The sequence below is a fragment of the Orycteropus afer genome, unplaced genomic scaffold (assembly GCF_000298275.1).
Source record: "Orycteropus afer afer isolate SDZICR_OR568_19922 unplaced genomic scaffold, OryAfe1.0 scaffold00070, whole genome shotgun sequence".
NCBI lineage: Eukaryota > Metazoa > Chordata > Mammalia > Tubulidentata > Orycteropodidae > Orycteropus > Orycteropus afer.
Genome location: NW_006921657.1, coordinates 6,484,950 through 6,499,906, shown reverse-complemented (window position 1 = coordinate 6,499,906; position 14,957 = coordinate 6,484,950). Strand labels below are relative to the sequence as shown.

Genomic DNA, 14,957 nt, shown 5'->3' with positions numbered 1-14,957 from the left:
ATAATGTTTTGAAGAATAGGAATTCTAGAACACTTAATTGTTCTCAGGTAGAACCTGTACATAGACCAAGAGGCAGTTGTTCAAACAGAACAAGGGGATATGCATGGTTTAAAATCAGAAAGGTGTATGTCAGGGTTGTATCCTTTCACCATACTTATTCAGTCTGTATGCTGAGCAAATAATCTTAGAGGCTGGACTATATGAAGAATATGTCATCAGGATTGGAGGAAGACTCACTAACAACCTGTGATATGCAGATGACACAACTTTGCTTGCTGAAAGGGAGGAGGCCTTGAAGCATTTACTGATAAAGATCAAAGACTACAGCCTTCAGTGTGGATTACATTTCAACATAAACAAAACAAAAATCCTTACAAGTGGACCAGTAAGCAGCATCACAATAAATGAAAAAAAGATTGGATCTACAGTCAACACAGATGGAAGCAGCAGTCAAGAAATCAGACATTGTATTGCACTGGGCAAATCTCCTGCAAAAGACCTCTTGAAAGTCTTGAAGAGCAAAGATGTCACTTTGAGGACTAAGATGCACCTGACCCAGGCCATGGTATTTTCAGTGTTCTCTTATGAATATGAAAGGTGAACAATGAATAAGGAAGACTGAAGAATTGTTGCATTTGATTTGTGGCGTTGGTGAACAATGTCAAATATACCATGGACTGCCAGAAGAATGAATAAATCTGTCTTAAAAGAAGTATGGCAACAGTGTTCCTAGAATGGAGGATGGTGAAACTTTGTCTTGCTTACTTCAGACACGTGATCACGAAGGACCAGCTCCTGGAGAAGAACATCATGCTTAGGGAAGTAAAGGGTCAGTGAGAAAGAGGAAGACCCTCAATGCAGTGGATTGACACAGTGGCTACAGCAGTGGGCTTGAACTGAGCAGCAGTTCTGAGGATGGTGCAGGATTGGGCAACGTTTTGTTCTTTTGAACGCGGTGTTGCTTTGAGTCAGAACTGACTCGAGGGCACCTAACTACAAAGTGATGGGGGAGGTGATAGATGAGAGAAATGGAGACTTTTCACTCCACGTGTATGTGTGTCCTTGCATGTATTTTTGAACCATGGTAATATGTAAACCAAAAAAATTAAATTGAAAAGGTTTGTTAAAAAGGGAAAGAAACTTTCTAGAAATAGGCAAGTGTATAGAGATCAAAGTTTATTAGTGGTTACCACGGGTGGGTAGGAGGGAGGAGGAAAGGAAACACAACACTCAGGGACATTGAGCTTCCGTTAAGGTTGATGGAAAAATTCAGGAATGGTTAATGGTGATGGTTGAACAATATGATGAGCATGTTTAAAGTCCCTGAACTGTGCATGTGAAGGGTGTTGAAATGCCAAATGTTTTTTTGTTACCTTTAAATTTACCACACACAAAAAGAACTGTGTATCTGTGTGTGTGTGTGTTAAAAAGAAAGAAACTCTCCCTTTGTATTCTGAAGGCAAGGGAGGTTGTGGGGCCTATCTTATAGTTATACATTATAATGAGTGGGTCACACCCGTGGAAATTTATTTGCTAAAAGAACTATCTTTTTCTTTTAGGTTTATGGTCAAGGTTTAAAAAGAAGTGTTTCAAGCTCACCAGGAAGATGCCTATCATCGGCCGCAAGGTGAGTGGAGTCTGTGTAGATCCTTCTTTTTCCTTGATGTTCACGCATTTTTCCTTCTACTAGCTTAACCCAGTATTCTCAGGGTGATTTTGTCTCCATCTCCAGGGGATATTTGACAGTGTTTGGAGGCATTTTTGATTGTCACACATGGAGGTTGGATAGAGGCCATGGGTGCTACTAACTGTCCTGTCCTGTCCAGGAAACTGCCCACAACAGTTATTACCTGGCTCAAAATGTCAGCAGTGCCAAGGTTGAGGAACTCTTTACTTAACTCTTTCTCCAACATACATGTTTGGCCAAAGGAGACAAGAGAATTCTGTTAAGGACTTAAAATTTGGAGTTAGAAAACCTGATGGAAGCAACATGGTGCTTTGAAGCAGCGTTAGGCTGGACTGAATTTAGATATTTATCCAGCGGTTGGGTGCTTACATGGCTTAGATCAGGGGTTGGCAGACTTTTCTGTAAGGGCCAGATATGAAACATTTTTTGGCTTTGTGGACCACACTGACTCTGTCACAGCTTCTCACTCTGCCTTTGTAGCGGGAAAGTGGCCGTAGGACATTAGGGGGAAGGACTGAGCTGGCTGTGTTCCGTTGAAACTTTATGTACAAAAACAAGCCACTGACCAGATTTGGCCCCTGGGCTGTACTTTGCTGATCCCAGGTTTAGAAACTTGGAGAGATAACAGAGCACTAGTATCTTGCTCTTTGCACCGGTCTGTGGTATGTTTCCTTCACTGGATCCCTTCTATCTTCTACCTACAGTGAGGCTAAGATATTCACCTTTGTACCCTTAAGCCTTTATGATGAAGATAAACAGGGCAAGCCCTTTGCAAATTCTGAAGAAGCCGCATGAGCCCTTGATGTCTCGTTTCCCCCGGACCCTGCCTCTCCTCAGCTTTCCTCTGGCCTTTCCCAGCCTCCTCTGTCCCTGCTTCAGGCCTGCTTTCACTTTAGCCTTCCAGTTCCCTTCCTTAGCCAAACCAGAGAAGATGGCAGTTATCCTTTAGCATTTGACAAAGTCCATTCAGACCACTGTGCTTAACTTTCTCTGAAATACATACTTTCAGGTCTATTTCCTGTAGAGAAGTAGAAGTAATAACTGGGGTGGAGAAGGGGAATGGGAGTAGATAGGCTTCTGTTGGCTCCTCAGATCATAATAAGCATAATAATTGTATTATTAGAAACAAATCTACTTAATCCTTCTAGGATAGGGGGTTGGGGCACAGAAAGCATTATATGCAGCATAGTCTATGTCCCAGAGAATAGAAAGATTTCTCCTTATTCCTCATCTTTCTGCCCTCACTCCTCTCACTTTTCTCCTTCAGTTCCCAGATTTTGAGACAAATAAATGCTAGGATTCTAGAACCCATTCCTATACTTTAAAAGTAACAGAATTAGAAGGTCCTTAGAGGCTATCTAACCACCCTTCATTTTTCAGAAACAGATTCTGAGGCTGAGAGGCAAAAGTCTCTGAGGTGGGGTATGTGTGTGTGTGTGTGCATGTGTGTGTTTCTGTCAGGCATTCGTTCACTTAGACTCATCTATTTAGCACATTTACTGAGTACCTCTGTGTCAGGTACCTATCTGGGTGCTAGGGATTTAGTAATAGTGAACAACATCAAGTCCTCCTTCTTGTGGAACGTAACGTTTTAGTAGGAAGGACAGAAAATACGTAGACAAATACATAAGGACTTCATTTTGAAATCAGTGGTATTAGGACACTAGAATTAAGCAATGTGGTAAAGACTCTGAGGCAAGGATTGAGAGTGGAGAAGCACGAGGCTGGGCTTTCTGATATACCTCATTATCATTTTTACTTGTTTTGCTTTATTGCAACAGCATGGTCTGCATGGAAGCCCAACTTTCATAGTTTGTTCCTCTCGTACAGTTGCCATTTATGTGGCATAATTCTTTACTCATAGCTTTAAAGTATCACGATGCCCCTAGAGTGCCCTGGCATTGCTAGTATCCTGCCTGTAGATTGTTGCGGACATTTTTTTGGGAGTGGCTTTCCCTGTGGTACTGAGGGCCAGATGTAAGAAAGGTCTTCTTGTGTTCTAGCATTGAGGGCTGGAGATGAGACAATGTACATAGTTTGGAGTGAGATCTTGGGCACCAAACTTTAATACATACATTGCTGAAAATATATCACTGTTACAGGCACAAAGTATAACATACAGCCAAACTCCAAACCTACCTCCAAAAGTCTTTTTATCACAAATAGCAGCCCCTGCCATTCTACCTCCTTACCCTGCTGTATTTCTTGTTTCTTCTGTGCTTCTAATGACTTGATATTTATTTTCTGTCTCCCTTGCTAAAATTAAACTTCATAAGAATATGCGTTCTGTTTACTATGTATTTTGGCCCTTAGTAGAGGTATGCAGTACTTCATGTCCAATATATTGTCTCTGAAATAGGACGTTGTGTGTACACCATATTATATGTAGACTGTATGTTTATATATATTCAATACACATATATCAAACTAAACCCTGCACAAGCTGCTCTGGCTCTCTGCTAGTGCCTGGAGCTCTCTGAGCTGCCCCAGGGAGCCTAATCGGAATTCGGAAGCCTTGAGGGGTGGAGCAGCAGTAGCCTAGGTCTCTCCGCAGGCCTCCACTTGTGGGGAGGCTAGGCAGGGAAGCGCCATCACCAGCTGTGAGAGCCACATGTGGGCTGCAAGCCGTGTTGTGGCTGGAGGGTTGCAAGCTGTATGGTGGGTGGAGGCCTGTGGCTGAGCTACAGCTGTGGTGCACCGTAAACTTGATGCCAGCCCTGGTGGCCTTCCAAGCAAGCCCTCTTCCTTGCCCCACAGACGTAGTCCTGTCTGAATAGACATCATGTGGTGCATGCCTATAGTTGTTCAACAAATATTTGGTGAATGAGTGAGTGAATGAATGAAAGAAAGTAAATGGCTCAGAAGTTGTGACTATGAGGATGATAAATAAATACCATGACTGATAAATTTCACAGCAGAAAAGACCTTAGTTCCTCCATGCATTTTAAGCTGTGAGCAACATGAGATATAATGCAGTCTTCCTGGCAGTTCTTAAAATATCTTGTGCTTGCATGTTAGGAGTTGTGTAGGGCCTCCAAATTGCTTGTGTTGAAGGAGCTCATCACTTATACAAGATGACAGTCCCTTTTACTGTATCTTGGCCTATTTGCTGGATATTATTGATGGTTCTCCTTTTGTTTTTTTAGCATAGTGTAGCTGCTGCCAGGGCAGGAACAAAGTCCAACTATTGCCCTGTGAGAAGTGTTGACTTCAGCAAATGCAAACCTAGTAATAAATGGTAATGTCAACCTGACAGAGAAAAGGGATGTGGGGAAGTTGAATGCATCTTTGACCTTTGAAGAGGAAGATGGCTTTTCAGACTTCTAAGAGACTGTTGCACATGCTAGAAAAATAGGGAAATAGTTACAATATCCCCATAGCTTGCTAAGAAGAAATACCTGCTTAGCTCTGCAGCCCCCATGCTGTTCACAGTGTTGAGCAATTGTTGGATATCATACTGGTTCTTCTATTCACTGCACTGTACTCGTCCTTCTCCTTGTTAACTTTGTCTTCTTGCCTTTGGAGATCCAAGAGAAATTAAACAAGGCCAAGGATGATATTAATAAGAACTTGTCATTCCTGAAAGTGGACAAGGAGTATGTGAAAGCTCTGCCATCCCAGGGTCTGAGCTCGTCTGCTGTTCTGGAGAAGCTCAAGGAGTACAGCTCGATGGGTATGTTGTGACCACGTGCATGATCTCTGCTTCCTTAAAATGGTTGGCTGTGTCATCATTTAACGTTTACATAGGTTAAGAATGGCTTACCCCTGGTGCTTAGGCATTCAGGGGCTTCACTTTCTGTTTCAAAGGCTACATTTCATACTTTAAAAATTATACTTAGATTCATCCCCATCCATAGAGCAAACAAATCTCATGGACAGTGAACTTGGTTCCATTTGCTTTTGTAAGCAAGAATAAAACAAATATATTTGTTTTTTTAAAGTGAATATATATAACGTAAATGAAATATAGATTCATAGGCACAAAAGAAAATAAAAAGTCACTATAGTTTCATCATCAAAAGATAAACAGATGATACCAGAATGTTAATAGTGTTATGAGCACAGATGAGAAGGATAAATATACCAAATAGCTTAATGATTAAGACTACAACCCACGGAATCAGCCTGGATTCACTTCCTGCTTATACAACTTAAAGTATGACCTTGGATGAGTTACATACCTTCTGTATGTCTCAGTTTCTGTGTCTCTACAATGAGGATAATAATCATAGTACTTATCTGAGAGGATAATTATGGGCATTAAATGAAATCATACATGTAAATGTCTTATAGTACATAGCTTATGGTAAGTGATCAATAAATATGAACTTATTATTACTGTAATTAACACAAACATGTATGTTTATTGCAAATTAAGAAAATATTTAAAATACTTTCTAAAAATAAACATTATAGTTTGGGATAATTTTAGATTTACAGAAAAATTGCAAAGGTGATACATAGAGTTCTCATGTACCCTTTACCCAGCTTCCCCTGACAGCAGTATTTTTATAGGACCCTGGTACATTTGTTAAAATGAAGAAATTAACATTAATATAACACTATTAACTAAACTACAAATTTTGCTTTCATTTCCCTAGTTTTTCCACTAGTGTCCTTTTTTTATATTCTAGGATTCAGCCTGGTATACCACATTGCATTTAGACCAGTATATTTTAAATTTTCTAGTTGCCATGTTTTGAGTGGTGCAAAATTAAATATAGTCTAGAGTGTAGATACGCATGATACAAAGCTGGGGTTAGCACCCTAAGGCCTGAATATTGAAGATTTCCGTGATTGTGAAGATTGGTTACTACCACCAAATTTCCTTCCCTTCGGTCTTTAAGTCAAACCAAAACCAAACCTATTGCCAGCAAGTCGATTCTGACTTATAGCAGTCCCATAGGACAAAGCAGAACTGCCCCATAGGGTTTCTAGTGCTGTAAGTCTATGGAAACAGGCTGCCTCATCTTTCTCACTCAGGGTGGCTGGTGAGTTCAGACTGCTGACCTTTTGGTAGTAGGGAAAATCTTTAACCACTATACCACTAAAGCTCCTTGCCATACTCTCTTGTTGTTGTTGTTGTTACATGCCATGGAGTTAGACCCGACTCACAGTGACCCCTCCTTGGGTTTCCAAGGCAGTATCACTCTAGAGCCAATAAAAGAACAGGAAATGAGAACAGGTATCTTGTTTGTGAAATGCTGGTAACCCCTGGTTGAAGATATGTTCAGTACAGAGCAGTGTCCTCTAAGGAAAGAGTGAGAGTCAACTGGCAGCAAGCCAGAGCTTGGCAGATTGCTGTGGGAATGATGAATTTGCCTGTAGAGTTACTACCCATAGCTCTCTGCTCTGTACAGTCTTATGGAGTTTTCAGTGAGTGTGTTTCTGTAATAGCTTCCTCACTACCTGCTTTCGATAGGGCGCAGCCATGTGGTCGCCAAAGGACCCAAGACACATAAACAGATTTGTTGGTATAAAGTAGTCAGGCTTAAGGGAGCACCTCAAACAGAAGTGGAATGTTTGACCTCGTTTTGTGGCAGTCCAATAACTGTTCCTTTGGGCTTTATCCCAGTATTGACTGTGTTCCTGATCTTGAGGGCTGCAGCCATATAGTGCTGGGAAAAAAACAACAGAACAAAACAAAAAAGCCAGTTGCTATGGGGTTGATCCCAATCCAGTAGTGACCTCATATACTTTGGAGTAGAACTGCACTCTGGGGGATTCCAGCAGCTGTGTTCTTTCAGAAGTCCATCACCAGGCCTTCCCGTGGTAACTTGGGGTGGATTTGAACTGCCATCTCTTCAGTTAGTAGCTGAGTGTTTAACTGTTTACATTACCTAAGGACTTTTATAGTGCTAGAAGCAGGTGGCTAATTTTGGTGAGGCTTCCAGGCTCGCCTCAAGGGAGGGGCCCCTGAGACCTGGATGCTGATTGTTCATCTCTCATTGTGGTTTTGTCTAGTCCTGGATATTGTCCCCTGGCTCCTACCCTAATGAGAAACAGAAAGAAAGGAGGAAGGACGGGAGGGAGGGAGGATTGATGGGAGGGAAGGAGGATGGGAGGGAGGGAGGGAGGAAGGGAGGGAGGGAGGATAGAAAGAAGGAAGGAAGGAAGGAAGGAAGGAAAACCCACTGCCTTCAAGTCGATTCTGATTCATAGTGACCCTCATGAAAGTACACTGAAATTGTACTTTAAACAATGTTTTGTTTAATTTTGGCTTGCTGTTCGTCTGCCAACTCTGCTCTTAACAGCTCCCGTACTTCCTATGGGTGGATGGAAAATGGAAAAGGAGAGAAGGAAGCTTTTCCAGACAAAGGTCAAGATAAAGCCATATCAGAGAAAATAAACGTGAACAAAGGAAAATGTTTCTGCTGTTAGAAGGCAGTTGAGAATAGATGAGGACAGCCTTATATTGAACTGTCTTTATTGTACCTGTATGCTGTTAATATTTTTCATACTGTTGTTGACAATAGTTGATGATTAGAAGTTATTTTGCTGTGATAGTACCTCTTGGAAATACTTTACCTTCTTGATTTAACATAAGAGTGCAATTGGATTTCCATTCATTTTTTTTTTTTTTCTTTTGTACCCAAGGGATTATTCCAAATTCTTATTGGAACCCAACATTCTTCCCAAAGGTTCCTCTTTACTGACCTAGTGGCCTTAACTTATTCTGCAGATGTCTACTGGCAAGAAGGGCGAGCCTCAGGAGCCGTGTACAACGGGGAAGAGAAGCTCACCGAGCTCTTGGTGAAGGTGAATGTCCATAGTTGATGGAAACACCTGACCTAAGACTGTGTGTGGTATTTGCCAGTTTAGATGACCTCATTTTTTCCCTTTACTTTTGTAATTAAAAACAATTAACTTAAGGAAAGTTATTGTTAAAATTAAACCACAGAAATTTAGAAAGTTTACGTTTCTCTTCTCCTAGACGTAGACAGAGTCAAAGACATCATCAAACTCTAAAAAAGTAAACTAGACGGGACTTGTGTCCAGGCTTTATACACACCCTGCATAGAAGGGCAGATTATTAGGGAAGGTAATGCCATCGTTTAAGATTATTAATGGTTAAGGTGGAATGTGTTTGGTAAGAAACCTGGAAATTTGGGCATCATTTCTTGAACTACCTGAGTCTCGATCAAATGGCCTGAGATTAGCAATAGTCTTATCTGTAATTCAAATAGTTTTATTCTTTGTTGACTTTTCACATTTCTCATTTCTTTTTTTTTTTTACATTTCTCATTTCTAATTAAATTTATTTTTGAAATCCACTGTCATATAAAACAGAGGTTTCACTAAATGATCTCGAGACCTTTGTGTTTGATTGTTATAACTATGAAACTGCTCACACCATACTAAGTATTACAGATTTTGCTGGTCTTAACTTCTATTCCTTAAAATCTTTCAGTGACGTCCCATTACGTACAGGATAGAACCCAAGCTTCTTATGTAACAGAGGGTACAAGTCCCTTCATGAGCTGGCTCCCACCTATTTTTTTCAGCCACTCCTGTCACTTTCCCATGTAAACACTGACTACTGCCTTTTCTCTTTACTGGACACATCATGCTCTTGTCAGTTGTTGTCTTTCCCCTTCTCTATCCTACCTGTTCTGAATAGTGAACTCCTGTTCTCTCACAGTTCACTGAGCAGACACTTGCAGACCACTGAGGGTGTTTGTTAGCACTACTTATGGACATCTTACATTGCTATATAATAACAGCTGCTTTGTGCACACACTTGTACAAGTAACTTCAAATATAAGAATCAGCACAAAGCCAATTCTCATGAGACACAGAGGTCAAATATATCCCAGAGTCCCACATTTTCCAAGTTGCTGTACCACTCCATCTCTACCATCAGCCATTCTCCCTCCCCTCAGCACTCTTCCCTCCTACATTTGGGTTCAACAGTTTGCTTTAACATCTTACAGAAATCACAAACTGTGCTTATAGATAAGTGGTTTAGGAAGGAGCAGGATACACTTGGGATTAGGGTAAACAGGTTGCACCTTGGGATTAGGATCAGTAAGCATGCAGGTGGTCTGGAAGGCTTTCCCAAACTGAAAACACATCCCTTCAGTACAGAACAGCTCTCTCAGCTCCTCTAGGCTATGCAAGGAAGCAGACCTTTCTCTCTGCCATGCATGCCCCCTCTCAGCCCCCTGAGGACAAGCCTTTATGCTATTGGCCTCACTGGCATTGGCCTCTCCATTGCTAACTGACCCAGCTGATAGCCAGTATAGCAGTTTTGTTAAGCTCTTTTAGCTGCATTCCTAGTGGCTGGTTTTTGCCATCACCACCAACTCAGACCCTCTCTAGGCCTGTTGGCCTGGCTTTGCCACAGGGACCCTTCAGGGCCTCTTATTGTCTGGCCTATACAACTCTTGACCTGTGTTGCAGCTCTGTTATGAAGTTCCTCACTTACTTTCTGTTTCTTCTCTTCTCACCTCTCCTTTTGTTCTTCTTGCTCCTTTCTTCCTTCCCTTTCTGTGAGTAGACTTTCGCAGGGTTGGTTGCATGTATGAGCAAACAAATTCCTGGTCAATTTTAAGGCATGGCCCTCCCACACAACCACAAACTGACTAACCCCTCACAGTAGGCTACAGCCAGTTCATTTGCATAAGCATTTTATAGTCATTTCAGTTGCTTAAGTATGTTGAGCAATCCCCGTAAGGTATGTGAACTAGACCAATCACAGTGCAGCCAAGACAAAAAGTACTACACCATCAAGTTGTTTACAAACTTGCCCAGGAAATTGTCAGTCAACCTGAACAAAAGTAACAAACCTTTTAGGGTAGAAAAGTAGGGCAAATGTAACTCCTCAGGCTGTCTCAAGCTGTTTTTCCAAAGAACCAGGGCAAAAGACCATGTAAAGGAATTAATTATACCACAACACTCAACTAAGTGTTTTGCAAGCATTAAGTTATTTAATTATCCCTAGAGCCTGATAAGATAGATATCATAACTATCCCCTTTTGCATAAGAAGAAACAGCCTCAGAGAGTTTATTTGACCTAAGATCACATAGCTAGAAGTGATAGATGGAAAGCTAAGACTTTAAACTGGATCTCTCTAGTGTCAGATTCTGTGTTTTTAACCACATCTATACTTACTAATGTGCCTAATACCTAGGAATTTCTGTTTACGTCATATATGCTTGCATTTCTTTGCAGGCTTATGGAGATTTTGCATGGAGTAACCCGCTGCACCCAGATATCTTTCCAGGACTCCGTAAGATAGAAGCAGAAATTGTTAGGATAGCTTGTTCCCTTTTCAATGGAGGACCTGATTCTTGTGGATCTGTAAGTATATGCAAGTAGCATCCAATAGACTTTTTCTTTTTTCTGAGCAGAGTTTATTAAAAATATTTTACTATATAAGTAACAATGATTATTGTAGAAAAATCCAGATTAACAGAACTTTTAAAATACTACTTGTAATTTTATAATCCATAGATTGTCAGAGTTTTAGAATATATTCTTATAGACATTTTTGTCTGTAATTTCTTATTTAACAGTATTTTAAATCTACATAAACTTGCTAAAATTGTTTAAAGTATACCAGAGATTTACCAAATATATTTTGCCACATCTGCTCCCTCCCTTCCTCCCTCCAATCCATCCTTCTAGTCTGTATCTGTTGGTCATTTTGCTGAACTCTCTAATAGTCTTTTTCATGTATTTCCCATGTTACCTTAGCTGGTGGTTTACTTTTATTGTTTCACTGTAAAGTGAATCTCACTCACTTGTTTTTGGAATGAAGGAAGGGGAGTATCATCTGTATTAAAAGACACATGAAGATTCCTTATTTCAACTCTTCTTTCAAGTAGGCATTTGTTGGTTGATAAACTTTTGTTTAGATTTGGTACTACAAACTCTGACGTCTTCTCTAGAAAAAAACTAAATCTCAGTTTATATAGAATAGATACTTAGCTTTAACCCAGTATGTTGGACTGGTAATCTAGAGGTTCTAGGTTACCAGATATGTTAATAATCATCAAAATCATCGTACAGTCAGATATGTTAACAATCATCATACAGTCGGCCAGTATAATTATTGAAGGGTCCAACTGAGGACAAGAAAATTTTATAACTAGTTTCTTTTTTTTTCCCCCCAAAAAGCAGTGTTTTTTTTTTTTATTGTTAATTAGCACCATGAAATTCAGTATGTTTAAATATTCAGTAACTAATAAAACTGGTGTTCCTGGCATTCAGTTTCAAAACAAAATTCCAAAGCTGCTAAAAACTAATCCAACTGTAATACTGCAGCAGCTTCTCTTATGGCAGTTAGATGAACAGAGTGATTTCTAGAGGGGAGATGGTGATAACGCTTACAGTAGGCGGCTATGCTGTGTGCCATTAGACTGTATGAACTTTTAAGAAACTGTAGGTTAAACAACCATGCTACTGGTCTTATTTAGTAAAGTTGACAATACACCAGTCCTGTGACCCAGCAATTCTGTTTCTAGGGATATACTGTAGAAAAATTAGTGCATTTGTGTTCTAGGATATATATATATATATATATATGTACATGAATGCTCATAGCAGCATTGTTCATAATAGCTACATATTGAAAAGAATTCAAGTGTTCATTAATAATTGGATAGATAAATAATTTGTAGAATATTCTCTATGCTTCAATCTATTACAGTTGTTATTCTTATTGATGCTCAAATAATCCCATATTTGGTCAGTAGGAGGCACTTCATTTTGCCTTTGGGTCCTTTTTCTTGACTTAAGTAGTCTTTGCATTCTTGCTTTCTGGTTTCACAAAATATTCTAGATTCCTCTTATGCATTCCTTTCTCCAGACCTGGAATCAACCATTTGTCTAATGAACCCCCTAGTTCATTTTATGACTTTGTAAAAGATTTACATGTTTCCAAAGTTAATTTATGGAACAAGACAGATCCAAAAAAAGTTAACCAGAATGCAGTTGATAGAAACAAAGAAATAGAAAGAATAAAAGAGAAGTTAAGTGACATGAAGGATAGAGTAAGATGATATAACATATTCCTTAATAATTGGTATTTAAGATCAGTTAGAGAAATAAAATAGATAACCTATAGAGGGATAACCATTAGAACAGCGGATACTCCCGATGGCAAAAGGGACAGGGGCAGTTGGGGATGGATGAGAGCTTGGCCATGAGTTGATAATTGTTTGAGCTGTGTGATAGATTCAGACAGGGCTCTGTTGATTCCGTCTTGAGCTGTGTCTGATACGCTCTTCAGTTCTTTTGTGGGACTTCTACATTTCATTCACTGTATTTTTCATTCTTGAGAATTCTGTTTGGTCTTTTTTTTTAAATTTTAGTAATTTTGTTGTTGAGAATATACGCAGCAAAACACACCAATTCAACAGTTTCTGCATGTGTAATTTAGTGACATTGATTATAGTTTTTAAGTTGTGAAACCATTCTCATCCTCCTTTTCTAAGTTGTTCCTTCCTGATTAACACAAACTCAGTGACCCTTAAGGTTTCCATATAATCTTTTGAGTTGATCCCATATAGATCGTTCTTAGAACAAGACAGACCTTCTTTTTTTTTTTTTTATAACTACTTACGGTAAACTTTTGTTCTGTTTTGAGAACACTTCAGGGGATATTTTTGGTTTAAGGTTAAAGATTATCTTAGAGCAATAGTTTCATGGGTTTATCCACCTTCCATGGATCCAGAAAATCTAGACTCTATGAGAATTTGAAAATCTATTCTTCATTTTCCCTCTTTTGATCAGAATTCCTCTATGGAGTCTTTGATCAAAATGTTCAGTAATGGTAGCTGGGCATCTAGTTCTGATCTCATGGCAAAGGAGGGTTGTTGATGGAGGCAGTTAGCCACACAATCCATGTCTTCCTCCTATTTCTGACTTTTCTTCCTCTGTTGTTGTAGGTGATTAGAGACCAGTTGTTGTGCCTTGGATGGCTGCTTACAAGCTTTTAAGACCCAAAGCACTACACAACAAACTAGGAGGCAGAGGCATTAAACATATTATTAGGCCACTTAACTGGGATATCCCATGAAACCGAGAGCCCAAGAGTCCAAACTAAGGAACCAAATCCCATTAAGTGTTTTGGTTGTAAATAAGCAGCCTTAGCAATTACTCCCCCCACCATTTTTGTAAATACATATATCAAACAGCTTTTGCCAGTTCCACATATGTATTGACAGCAATTTTTTGATGAATAAAAGTTTTTAATTTTTATGAGATCATTTATTTATTTGTCTTTTGTTTGTGGTTTTGTTATTATATTAAATAATCATTGTTAAAAGGTAGGCCTGATGGCGTTGCCCCTGCTTCTTCTAAGAATTTCATGGTTTTAGTTTGCACATTTAGGTCATTAATTTGTTTTGAATTTGTTTTTGTGTATGGTGTGAGGCATAGATTCTGTTTCATTTTTCTGCATGTGGAAAGCCATTTTTCCCAGCACCATTTATTGAAAAGACGACTTCTTTCTCCATTGAATGAACTTGCCACCATTGTCAAAAATCATTTGACTGTGGATGTGTTGCTTTATTTCTAGACTCTGAGTTCTAGTCCATTGATCTGTGTTTCTGATGTTATACCAGTACCAGGCTGTTTTGATTACTGTAGCTGTATTGTTGTTGTTGAAGGAGTTAGCTGCAGTGTGATCCAGGTGAGGAGAGGGAACCCGGGCCGTGCCCCATAAGCAGCGAGGTGGGCAAGCAGGGAGAGGGCAGAAAAGGCAAAGGGGACCAGAACAGATCGAGGAGTCAGCCATAGGGACCCAGGTGAGGAGAGGGGACCCAGGCGAGGAGAGGGAACCCAGACCACACCCCACAAGCAGTGAGGTGGGAAGGCAGGGAGAGGACAGAAAAGACAAAGGGGACTGGAACAAATTGAGGAGTCAGCTGCAGGGACCCAGGTGACCCAGGTGAGGAGAGGGAACCCCAGCCACGCCCCATAAGCAGCAAGGCAGGAAGGCAGTGAGAGGACAGAAAAGGCAAAGTGGACCGGAACAGATCGAGGAATCAGCTATAGGGATCCAGGTAAGAGTGGTTGGAGGGGTTTCCAACAGCTGAGGGAGACAAATTTGTCTGTCGGTTTGTCCTGCTGTGGTGATGGGTTGCTGTGAGTCTTGAGGCTGTGCCACTGGTATTTCCAACCCTGTGGGGTGCACGTGGTGCTCAGGTCTTGGCCCGGTTTGCAGACTGAGACAGACTAGGAAGAAGGAAGAGGCCATCCACTTCTCAAAGCATTGGCCAGGGAAAACCTTATGAATAGCAGAGAAACACTGTCTGATAC

The 14,957-nt window shown here is 40.3% G+C and overlaps 1 protein-coding gene across 1 annotated transcript in view; it reads left to right on the top strand.

Moving 5' to 3' along the window:
- The window catches only part of SGPL1 (sphingosine-1-phosphate lyase 1), a 105,923-nt gene that overhangs the window by 69,968 nt on the left and 20,998 nt on the right, over window positions 1-14,957 (top strand). The window contains exons 4-7 of the mRNA XM_042780918.1: window positions 1,560-1,627; window positions 5,213-5,360; window positions 8,370-8,446; window positions 10,863-10,991. Of these exons, the coding sequence (XP_042636852.1) occupies window positions 1,560-1,627; window positions 5,213-5,360; window positions 8,370-8,446; window positions 10,863-10,991 (422 nt within the window). The remainder of the gene's footprint in view (window positions 1-1,559; window positions 1,628-5,212; window positions 5,361-8,369; window positions 8,447-10,862; window positions 10,992-14,957) is intronic.